This window comes from Aythya ferina (assembly GCF_964211825.1).
Source record: "Aythya ferina genome assembly, chromosome: 3".
Classification (NCBI taxonomy): Eukaryota; Metazoa; Chordata; class Aves; order Anseriformes; family Anatidae; genus Aythya; species Aythya ferina.
The window spans coordinates 27,144,150-27,156,740 of record NC_140298.1 but is presented as its reverse complement, the minus strand read 5'-3'; the positions used below and the strand labels follow the sequence as shown (position 1 = coordinate 27,156,740).

The window sequence follows — 12,591 nt, the reverse complement described above, 5'->3', positions numbered from 1 at the left end:
GAAATTATTTCTGTAATTGTTGCTATGCAGACAGGTTTAAATAAAAAGACTTCGCTGCTCTTACAGCAATGACAGCCAGCCTGTGGGAATATAAATGTTCAGTTTAACTTCCCTTTTCCTTGCATGGTAGTTATTGTTTGTGTATTCCTGATAATTTTCAGCTTATATTTTATAGAAACCAGAAGACCAACCAAAAAGAGAGATGAAGTGTTATCATGTCATTTCCAATTCCCTCATTTCAAGCTACTCTGCATGAACTGAAAGGTGTAATTGTCCTCTGCTTGTAAAGACAGCTGGCATATACATGCAAATTAGGGTCACAGTAATTTCCATAAGAGACAGAACTACTGTTGCATTGGACAGTGGTCCCTTCACAATAACAGTATAACTGTTGGTGGGATAAGAGAAAACAAAACAAAAACGAAAAACTTCAATAACAGGTAAATCAAAAATTTATAAGGAAACATGAAGCTTGTTTCCTCAAAAATAAGGTTTTAAAAGTAACTGTCCTTGAGGTTTGCCAAAAAATTATTTTCCTCATAGCACCACCATAAAACTGAGTCTAATTAGTGGTGATGCAATTTAAAGCTTTGCACTTTGTTTATAAGTTGTATATATATTGATAGCAAAAAAAAAAAAGTGTTTTACACACCAAAAACTTGGAAGTAGAGATCACCTCCAGTTGCAAAACTTTAAATAGGAATGTTTGAAATTAAATCTAAGTAAATGGGTGGAAGGGATTTAAAACACAAAAAGGATTCAGCTCTCTTTGGAGAGGGCTAGCTCCCCTGAGAGGGGAGGCTTTTTGTGTGAGGTTGGGGATTTCTATTCAAGACAACTGAAAAATGAAAGTATTCTCATTTCAAGTGACAAACGTTTTACCTGAGAATTTTGCACTCTTTGAGTTTGTTGCTGTGTGAAAAAAGCCACTAATTTTAACTTTGGTTTCCAGGCAGGTTCATTCACTAGTAATATTTTGGTGTCAAGTAGAACATAAAGCGTACAAAGAAAGTGAATGCAAGTGACTACAAGTTATGTAATTTTTTTAAATCTGCATTATAAGATAGCATTTTCATAATGAATAGCTGTTGATAGCTCAATTGTTTTCTTGTATGTGATTTTTAAATTATGTAATTGTTCCCTTCATAAATGATACTAATTTGTTTATTTTTCATAAAAGCACAAAAAGATTCTCACTATTTTTTGCAAATAGCTCTGATACATTGATACAGTTACTGTGCTCACACATATAAAACAGATCCATTCAAAACAAACCTGGACAGTGTTATTAATTCAGCTGCTTTAATCTTACATATTCACTGCAAACATCAGTTGTATTCTTAGTGTTAATTTTCTTAAGTGAAAAATTAATGGAATATGTTGCTGAATTTACTGTGTATACATACTTCATATTTGACAGATGTAACAGAGGCCTTCTCTATTTGTCAATGCCTTAGCTTTTACAAAAAAAAAAAAAATGCAGATAGAGGAAAGAAAGGAAAAACAAACGCAAGCAAATGAGCAACAACAAAAAAAAAACACAGTGCAGGACAACATAATCTATGCACACTATTTCATTTTTAGACTGTGTTTCTGGGCCTTTTTGACAGGATGCAAGTTGCCTAATAGACAAGGTAAAAGAATGCTTTCCTGAATGAGTCACATGATTCAGCCTGAACAGCAGCCATCCAGAATTACCAAAATCTACTCTACAGTGTTTCCCTTCTCCATTTTATGCTACTTTTTGAAGCCATTAAATTTTTTTTCCTTCTCCTTTTTCCCCTTCTGAAGGGGAAATTTTTTTTTTTTTTTTTTTTTTTTTAACTCCCCCTGTAGTGCTGTTCATCTGTGCTTGCATGCCTTTTTCCTTTTTGTACTAAGTGAAACCTCATCATTGCCTCAGTCTAATACCAGGTGCAGCTCTCAAATATTTACAGCATATCAGAATTATTACAGTATATCTTGTGCCTAGCACAAGAAAAGCCTGAACAGGCTCACAGTTACAAAAAGCTTCAGCTCCGAAAGACTCATTTAAGCAGAGAGCTAGTCTGCTTCAAGTAATGCATCTCTTAGCATTTTTCAACAAGAACACTTTTAAGGCATCCAGCCTTTTTCAACTGGATGTAGACAAAGAAGGGTAAAAAGAAAAACTTCAAAGAGTTAGGCACTTCCTTTACTGGCTGACACTGAATACAGAGAAGCTATTCTCATTAATAAAATGTGAATGTGGTTATAAGGTTAGGCCTTCCATTTTAAAACTGTCAGTTCAAGTAAAGACAACAGTACATGCAAAGGCCTGAATTCATGTATTTTAAATATATTTCAAAGACTCTCAAAAAACAAAAACAAAAAAAAAAAACACACATCACTCACCTGAAAAGACATTGGGAAATGTCTCTGCAGAAGCCTGCACCCCTGAGGACTTTCTTGAATGAGTCAAAGGCACTCTTTCTGTTTGAAATTTCTCTCTAAACCCCTTGTGCTCCAAGTAGCCTGCAGAGCCCACTTTCTGTGTTATCTCATATTTGTGATTAGATATCTCTTCTGTCCAGTCTGCTGAACGGCTAAACAAACCTGCCACACTAGCAGACCTCTGCTTCTTAATTGGGACTTTTTTGTGGAAGGACTCCTGCCTCCTTGTAAAAAGTGGGCTCTGGGATGGGGAGGGAGAAGGTGAATGGTTGGGAGAACTCAGTTGCCTAGTTGTAGTTTTGATGTAACAAGGATTAATTAGATAGGGCTTAAAGCATCCGGAACCAAGCATTGGACTGCCTGCTGTCCCCTCAGAGGACAAAATGCCATCTTTAATTTCTGTAGATAAACCATTATGCAGGTTCTCTTGACTGTCTGAAAGAGTATGTTTCCCTTCCTGAGTCTCAGCAGCATGATCATGGCCTGCATCTGAAATACCATCCTCTGTTCCTGAACCCTGCAAATCAATAGCCTGCACTTCAGCAATGTGAGTCTCAGAATCTACTACTGAGGTTGGAGAACGTAGTGTGAAGCTGTGGGTTTCAGACGCATTTTCTACTGCAGTTCTGTTTAAATCATCTTCTAGTTCACCAACTAAAGCATCCACAGCAGTGAGCTGTCCCTGTTCCTCAATCAATAGCTTACATTCTTGTTTTTCAAATAAGCCGTTACCAGGAGAGCCCGTTCCATTTACCGCTTCTTTCAGTTCACGTTCAGTTGCACAGGAGACAGGAACGTTTTCCGCAATTTCAGATGCTGTTGGAAAAGCCTTCACAGTGTCTGGGCTACTCTCTTTGTCAGTGGTAGTTATTGAAAGAAACCGTTCAAAATCCAAGGGGGCTGCTTGAGAATTAGCCATGTGTCGGCCCATTGTTTTGGTGACAAGGTCCTCAGTTCCAACAGTAATTGCCCCCTGCTGCTGCTGCAGTCTAATAGCTTGCTGGATATCAGAAAGCAAATCCTCTTGTTCTGCAGCTGAATGGAAACTGTATATATCCGTATCAGAGCCAGAGCTGGTCCTTTGTCCATCCTGTGTCTCTGCAGCAGCTGGGACGGTTTCATTTCTGATTTCAAAATGTTCGGCATCTGTGTCTGAGAGACCCCCTTCATCTGCAGAGATGCTTATATCTGGAGTTTTAGTAACAATTGAATGAGTACTGTCCAGCTCTCCAGTCTGCAAGGCCTGGCTTTCCAAAACATCCTCCCTTGAACTACTATTCCCATCTTTAGCCTTGGACAGATTTTTTCTGATCCTCAAATTTGAAAATACTGAGGCCCTTGAGTCCGACTTATTCTTCTTTTTAGCAGATTCACTTCCTTTTGCATGCTTCCCCAGTCCCCTTCTGCTTCCCGATACCTTCTTTGTGCCATCCGTATCCTTCGGCCCAGAGGCATCCTCTCCTCCTTCATGCACATCACTTGTATTTTTCCTTAGCTTCCCATCTTGATTCCCCATGATTTTTCGCAGTGCAACACCTTCGGTAATCAAGCCATGCTCCCGGTTTTCTTTCCTTTGGCCTGCTGGCAAGATCCCCTCTAGCGATCCAGGTTTGTTTTCAGGCGGTGGTGATGCAAGTGAAGCAAATGCTTGCTGTGCCTCTCTCCCATCTGCTACAGCTGCCTTTTTGCATAATGTGCTGCTTGCACTGGGCTCCGCTGGGACATGCTCAGTACAGCACTGTGAGCTGCAGACAGCTCCTTCCAATGGCTGCTGCTCACAGAGCCGCCTGCTCTCTGGGTTTCTGCTGCACTCCTGTTTCTTTAGGAAAGATTCTGTAAAAAGTATCTCCTTTATAAAAGTCACTTCTTTTTCCACAGTTTTTATTGCCTGCATTGCAAGCTCAGAGTGTCACCAAATCATTTATAATTTCAGGACTTCAATGTTCATGTTCCTGGAGGGGGAAGGAAAAAATAAAAGTTAAAGAAGGGTACTATAATTATTCTACAATTGTTCAAATGAATAAACTAATAACTTTGGAAAGATAAATATTATAATTATTCAATAATTTATAAGGTGCTTAAGCATATGCTACTCTGACAGCTTACAGAGTACCTCTGGTTATTTACATGTTTACTTTTTAAAGGCCACCAAAACATGATAAATAATTTTAAAAGGAAAGTCACTCTGAAAATAGATAGAATAAAGATAATAAACAAAGAGTTCTTTCCACAGTTTTAAAGAGTTGTGCTTAAAATTCAATGCATCATGGTAATTACATTATAAAAAGCCTCCCACAATTTGTATTCTGAGATGGTACATATACTATTATTCCCAGGAGATTCAACTCATCAATATTAACACACCACCATTGTTTTCCCTGATAAGAACATCTGGCATGAAACAAGAATTAAAAACAACAACAACAAAAAAAAATAGAACTATTCAAATGCAACTAAGGAAAAAGATACAGTGAAGCATTCCTCCATTTCACCCTATATATTTAATAATTGATTCAAACTCAGATACTTGCTAACTATTTTGGAACCTTGTGCAACAATTGTTTCTTTTCCTCCATTTTTGGTTTAGATGTATAAGCATCCGTACCTCATAGCTACATTTCCTGAACTTCCAGACAGGTACTCGCTCCCCCTTTTAAAATTTAGATTTAAAATAACTCCAATAGAAACCAAAGAGCAAAAGCATACTGAATCACCAAGTTGGATCAGTTCAGTATTGTGATTCAAATCCAGCCAAAAATCTGATATCTCTCTCTAAATTGCCTGGTCTACTTGGTTCATTTTCTGTGAAGGACTTTACGCATTCCTCACACTTCTGAGCTCCTTTAGCAGCAATTTCCCTTTTGCTTAAAATAATACATTATTCCAGATAACTGCATCCTACTGATTTACTTAATTATTACTTTTGATATTATTCTCCACCTATGAGAGGTTTCACTTGCTTTTCTCTGCCTTAATATATATTTAATAAGAAAAAAATATCACTCACACTTTAAAAAAAATATGTAAGCACCACCCCCCTTCCCCCCTCCCCCATGCTCTTCCACCCCCCCAAAGTCTACCAAATCTTTACAAATTTGGGCTGTTATCATTGTTAAATAATTACTGTTAATTCAGTTGGGAAAGAAGAGCACTGTCAATAATACACATAACTAAATCATTCTGAACCATCGTAATTTTTTCCTTGTGCTTTTTGTTCACTAACTGCTCTGATGCAAGTCCTGTCCTGAAGGGCCTGTGGCTTAGGCACCAGAAGTATTTCCATCCACAAGAACTCAAAAGTTTTAAGCACATCACATGATTTTGTACATTCAGTGTTTTTTCTAGTTTACACTTATCTAATAGCAGAATTCATCTACTTTTTTTTTTCTTCTTTTTCAATTTTATAATTTAGTAAAAAAACAAACAAACAAAAAAACACACATAAGTATACTAACAAGAGCTAGTGAAGCAAAATCTGCAAGAACAGCATTAGGTCATTTTGCCTTTTGTCTCCATTCCTGCCTTTGTTTTCTGTTATCTTAATTAATTATTTCAATTTAGATTCTGTTATCTTAGTTTCTAATTTGTTTGTACTTAAACTTGTATGACATTATTGCATACTTGAAAAAGGCTTTCAAAAACTCAAATAATCTACTGCATCTGAAGATACACACTAAGAATTACCTAAGGCACGACTGGAAGGAACCACAATAGTAGAATACTACCTTGATGTGAGAGGGATTTTTACTCATTACAGACCTGACAAGAATGAAACATTTGATTACAACTGAAGCATTGTAACCTCCAACCCCATCTAAAACCTCTCAACCCACTAAAAACTTCCCAAAAGAAACATAGTACAGAAATAAAGATACCGTAGACTGAATGTGTAATGGAAATGCAGATTTAGTGAGGTGTTCTAAAGCATTCCCCACTCTTTTCTTCTCCAGAAACTCACAGTCTCAAAACACTGCCATTACTACTAATGATAATTCACCAGCAGTAATCATGCTGTCAATTACACTGCAAAATCAAGCTACCAACAAAGCTGGGTTAATAACACAGTGAAGTGAAAGACCGATCTTTGTTTTTTAATTAGATGCTAGAAACTTCTCTCTCTACAAATGCATCATGTACTTACACTACTTCCTAGCTTTCATAAAATTGCTCATCCTGATGAGCAATTTTATTAGTTTTTTAAAAATGTACAGATAAGGATATTACCTGAGTTTAAGTGTGTCGTAGTATTTATTTTTTATTTTTTTAAATTTATGACTGTAAACCTGAAAGAAAAATAACTATAAGAAATATGTACTGGAGATACACATATATACACTTTCTGAATAACCTTTCTGAATGTCATATCTGAAACAAATGTGAAGCCCAGGTAGTATTTCTGATCAATATGGGGAAATAGTATCACCAAAATGATATTATTCATACATACTTATATGAAAAACTTTGTATGTGAACTGCTGTTTAATATACAGAAGGCATACAAGGCATTTACAGTTACTCTAAAGTGGCAGTGATAGATACAACTCTCAAACAGCATTTGCTGAGAAGTACGAACAGTTAACATCAACCAAATATAAAAATTAATTAAATATTTTAAGTGCTTAGCTTCTCACAAGAAACATAATATTATTAAAGACAGCAGCAACCAGAGCATTTTGGCATCTGTATAAGCTTCATTTGAAAAACTAAGATTGCATTCAACCCTGTACACCAAAGAACAAAAACAAATAAGCAAAAACCCCTTTCAATAGAAAGTAAATGGGGAAATGAACTTGCTTGTTTGTTTGTTTTCCTGAGGTTCAAGAAGGATACTTCATTTTTAGTATATAACTTGTTCTTAGCTTGTTATAGACAACAAGCAACTTAGGCTGGTCCTGGAGCCTGTCTACCTCATTTAATATAACATGCCAGTGGCCAGTCAAAAGTTCAAGAGGAGAGATCCCAGGCATAGGCCTGAGATCCCCCTCACCCCTTAGTCTTCTGTAAAGGTCAGGACATGCTAACAGCAGCACACAGAGGAAGTTTAAAACTTACAGTTCAAGACACATCGTCCTTGCATTCTCAGATACTTCCACGTTAACACATTCCTCTCAGAAAAGGAAACAGCTATTGGAGACTGGGATTACTTTTAACAACAGGACAGCCCCAGCACTACCAGCCAGCCCTGGCCTGGGCTCAGGTGGAGTGGAAAGGAAAGGAAGGGGAGGGCAGGGCAGGGCAGGGCAGGGCAGGGCAGGGCTGCCAGCAGCACCAATTGCCCCCACCTGGGTGCAAGCCTGGGCTCTCCTGGATCACAACCAGGTCAAGGTGGTTCTTCAGGATGGCAAAACCCAGGGGGACTGGGACCATAGGAGGTAATTTCCTGACAGATTTCTCACAAAGAGCCTTGGGTGGCCCAGCACAAACACAGGCTGCCTAGGGAGGCAGAGAGGTACCTGAGGGAGCGCACCCTGCAGAGATGGAGCTTGCCTGGGACATATATCTGCCAGTGTTAGGAGCTCTTTCCATTTTTACCATAATTTATCAGCTGTGATATTTTATTTTACTATTGTTGTAGTTGTTAAACTAGTATATTTAATTACTCTCCAATAAATGAAAGGTAAACACCCTGCTACTGCTGTTGATCTAAAAACAGCACTGCTGTGGTCCTTCCTTTGGGACAGTGTCAGGCTTCACAGGTGTGATCCCAGGAGAAGGAAACCACCGGCCAAGCCCTCTGGAAGACTCAGCAGATGGGGCAGGGGGAGGCCACTGCAGCCCAGTGCAGGTGCTCTGATAGGAGTAAGCCACAGCTTGGTGGCCTGGGCAAAGACCTGCTGAAGGCAGCTCCATCCCCTTCCCGAGGCCACAGGCAAGGCCTGGGCTGCTACTGGCAGACCCTCTGCCTTGCCTCTGACCAGAAAAGGACGGAAGTAGCAGGCTGAGAAGAAGGTGGCCATGATGAGAGTCTCAGCACAGTACTGCAGGGCCCAGGCCCCATGGTGGGGCTTCAGCATGTCTAGCACGCCAGCAAGCAAGGAGGTAGGCTCCGTGCCACTGGCATTGTGGTGCCTCCAGCCTCCCCTCCCCTTATTCGGGAAAGGTTATCTTCCCAGGAGGCATTAATTACCATTACATGCTCCCTTGTACTGCCGAAGTAGCGTTCTGTGCTAGTAGGGTTGAAAATCATTTCCTGCTCCCCCTGCCACCACCTCCTTCAGCTGTAGCCAGAATTGCCTTTTATGACTTGACAGACTTGAGCAGGCTTACTTCTCCTCTCCTACTGGCAAGTGCTGAAGACCGAGTCAGGAGATGAGGAAATCTAATATGGGTTATGAGACCACAGTGGCTAGGGATTAAGTTGGTCCTGCCATTGCCTCATTCAGTGGATATAAGGTTCTGTTTTTTCCTTTTTCTTTATTTCTTTTAATATACATCTGAGCAGTATGAAAGCAGGCCTCATGCATTGCATTTATATTAAGCAGAGGCCATCCAGCTGATGAGAAATCTGCTTTACCTATGGAAAGGTTCCTTTTATAAGGAGCTTGAATTGAATAAGCAGAGATCAAATGGAAGTGTTTGTCCTGCCTAGAAGCTTTTATTAAGTGCATGAGAAAATGTTGAGTATGTTTTTCAAATGCCTGCTACAACGTGCTCAACTTTCTCCTGCATAATTTCTAGGTAGCAAGAACTAACATTTCAAATTAACATATCTGAAAAGACAGGATCTCCAGCTATGTAATGCTTGCCAAATACTGTGCTGCAGTTTGCACACTGCTTAGGAGCCAAAATTTTTGTGAAGCATTGAACCTCCTGGATTTCTCACCTAAATACAATAAAGTATTTGTGCATAGTGAAACAGATTTTTGTTGTTGTTTGAGGATATGATCAGCTTGACACAGCAAAAAGCATGCACATTTGAAAAAGTTTTTTTTTATTGTTTTCCCCTAACATTTCAGTATCCTTACTGCTGTTTTATTGTAAAATATACTTTTCAGCATATGAGCTATACAGAACCTTCTACATCTACTTAGAGAGGAAGGATTGGCTGAACAGCTGCGCACAAAACCCTGCCAGCATTTCAGCAATGTATGCGTTGCAGGTCAGGGTCAGGTCACAGAAGCAGTCTCTGAAAATCCAGGATTTTGCAGATAGTGCAGCCAGGGACTCCTGTATTTGGAGCACAAAACACTACACTAATATTGCAACCAAAGCCAAGCGGCAGAGGAGTGTGAAGGTCTATTTTGTTCCCCAATATATATCGTAGTCTGAAAATAGAGATATCTGGTGGCACAGCCCCCACTCTTCCTTGCACAAAGTTCATTTCAGTCAAATTTTATATCAAATGCAGATACCTAGCAGTTGTTTGCTCATATCTGTGCTTATCTGCTCGCCTAGTCAGCTGATCCTTTTTATTTTTTTCATGATATAGCCTACACTGTTGCATTTAATTTGCTTTGCGTATAAGTCTCTACTATTTAAACAACTGTAAAATACAGTCAAAAGTCAAAGTTATAAATTTTATTTTACAAGAGTTAAATTTATGCAATAAGTGTGTTTCTTCAGACCTCTTAATAGCTTTTGAACACAGTAGGAAACTTCAACCAGGTTTTTAAAATGAAGATCATTAAATTCCTACAAAATTCACACCCAGATTCAGCATTTAGGTAGAAGGAGAGAAAGCTAAGCAAGACTGACTGTCAGTTGATCAAACAGAATTCACATAGTTTTAAGATTACCTACCACAAGCAAGGATTTCATAGAGAAAGATGAGAGCAGAGGAGAAGGGATTTATTGCCCTAGAGCACAGAGAAAGGAACAAAGAATATAAATCTGTAGGAAACTGGGCCTCTTCATTTTCATTCCTTAGAGAAGAACATATTCTGTTAAATCAAGCAGAAAATTATGCATTGTCTTTTTGGTTTTGTTGGACTGTGCCCAGAGTACTTAATGACAGGGTTGAAAAATGTGGACTTTGATCATATCAGTAGACATTTTTGCCTACAGAAAGCCTAAAATGCCATGAAACAATGGCAAATTTTGAGCCTGTTCTGTTTCTGCAGGAGGTAAGGGATTAAGTTAAATACTTAGGGCTCCAATTTTATCTTTTCCACTATAAAAAGTATTTACTAGTCTAAAGGAAAAGTTGACAAAGATGAAGTTTGTCCTAGGGTTCTTCTCTCTGTTTTTAAAGATATCAGCCAGTGCCTTTTCTTTTTTCTTTTTTCTTTTTTTTTTTTTTTTTTTTCCTTTCTTTTTCAGTTATGCAGAGATACTACTTCATCAGTTTTTCACCAATTTCTTTTAGATGTCAGCTCCTGTTCTGTTCCAGACATATGCATACATACGTACATGTGCAGAGTTTGGGTCCAATAAAAAAGGACCACCTTTTATAGATCACCTTTCCATTCTTTTCATAACAGCAACCATCCTGCTCTCAATTGCAATAAATACATTCTCCCGAGAAAGAAAAAAACCTGGGGCGAGTTTACTTTTTAAACCACCTGCAGTAGCTTACAGAATGGGACAATTTTGAGGTTGAGGCAACAGTTTTGTACAGATTTGTGGCAATGTTTCAAATACACTTAGCAATTACATAGTCTTTCCATAATCAGATTTGGCATTAAATGTATCCAACCTGGTATGATACAGCAAAATGTCCCTTTCTTAGGCCTTGGCTTACTTCATTATAGAATAGGTGAATAGTACAATTGTGAATGTCTCCATCTGTTTAAGAGTTTATAGGACGACAGCCTTTGCAGCTGGAATGACTGAAGCATACTGAAATTAAAATTGTCAGCCAGTATCCAACACTGCAAAAAAATAAACACTAAGTAGCCAAAAGTGAAAAGAGCTCTGAGAAGACCAAAGGAAAGCTGAAGTAGCATGTACCACATACATATCACATGGTTTTACTGTGATCCTTTGTTGTCACATGATGATCAGCAAGAGTCACCCATTCAGGGATTTGTGATTGCTGCTTTCAAATTTCTGCCTTTTTTGTATCTTTACAAAAGCTGTACATAGTATAGCTTAAAGTGAAGTTGCTGTAGCAGTTATAATAACACAAGTTCATCCCTTAAACAGAGGTCAGGGGAAGATACTGCAGAGAATAATCAGGATAAACGCAGTGTCTGGCATAAGTGTTGCTTTTGCACAGGGGATGGTGTTCTCCGGTTTAAGGATTGGTTGGTTGAGTAGTGGCCTCTCCTCAGCTTGCCTTGTACACGCATGCATAGCCTTAGTTGGCCCACTACTTTTGTCTTAGGGCCTTATATACTTTCATAATAGGTGAGAGACCAGGGACATGAGAGGAATTTATGAATCCTGATTCAAGGCCTTGAGAGATATTCTTTCTGGGCATCCTATGTAGAAAAAAAAAAAAAAAAAAAAAGACTAAAAAAGACTAGCTGTGGAACTATTTTGCACACCTAATTGAATCATTTCTACAGAAGACTAGCTCTCTCCACCAAGTTCCCATACAGAAGACACAGACAGATAAGCATTATGGTTATCCCTTAAAGTACCCCACAACTGGATTTTCTCAGTGGTCCAATTATTTGTATTCAAGTATTTTGTCATTTGCCTGTTCTATTGACTGCAACATAGTAAAGCAACTAGCATGGTTCAGTCCTGACTGGACTGAACTAGTTCAGGTGGGACTTGTCTACCCTAACACAAGTACAGCTGCGGTGTGCACACAAAACTGAATTCAAAGCTTAGGTTTTATATGCTTGGTTAATGCTTATCACTAGGGACCCAAAGCCTAATTAGCACAGTGAATTCCTACTGTTTTTGTAGTTAACACAGCTTTCCTATTGTCAGCTGAACAGTTATTATAATAAGCCGAGTTCTGATGCTGATTGTTTCTGTAAAGCAAATACACTACAGATGAACAGCTGGCGATCTATTTGACTAGAGTAAGACAAAAGAATAATGGTGCTGCTGAATAATCCAGATGCCCAGATAAAGTCAGGAAGTACAATTAGGATGATGATGTTTTTGTGTCAAAAGAGTTATGCCACACATAGAGGCCACCATTGAACTACGACTTTTATATGGCTAGTTACCTACAGCAAATAGTGTGATCCAGTTAGGAAAGAAAAGTCTCTCCCATGAGCAATAGAAGTTAAAATTTTGCCAGTTTACTGTACCTGCTCACTATACCTACTCCCAATCTCT

General features: G+C 38.7%; 1 protein-coding gene across 6 annotated transcripts in view; it reads right to left on the bottom strand.

Annotated features, from left to right (window-relative positions):
• The window catches only part of FMN2 (formin 2), a 163,752-nt gene extending 156,153 nt beyond the window's left edge, over window positions 1–7,599 (bottom strand). For 4 of the 6 annotated variants that reach the window (XR_014692068.1, XM_084516173.1, XM_084516176.1 and 1 more), the window contains exons 1-2: window positions 7,465–7,599; window positions 2,374–4,364 (exon numbers count right to left, since the gene is read on the bottom strand). Coding sequence is in view for 5 of the 6 variants with exons in the window: in XM_084516173.1 (XP_084372299.1) it covers window positions 2,374–4,306 (1,933 nt within the window). In the remaining variant the exon portion in view is untranslated. Of the gene's footprint in view, window positions 1–2,373; window positions 4,365–6,096; window positions 6,114–7,206; window positions 7,335–7,464 lie in introns of those variants that run through there. The other 2 variants (XM_084516174.1, XM_084516175.1) reach the window with 2 other exon arrangements.
• Between the last annotated feature and the right edge of the window lie 4,992 nt (window positions 7,600–12,591).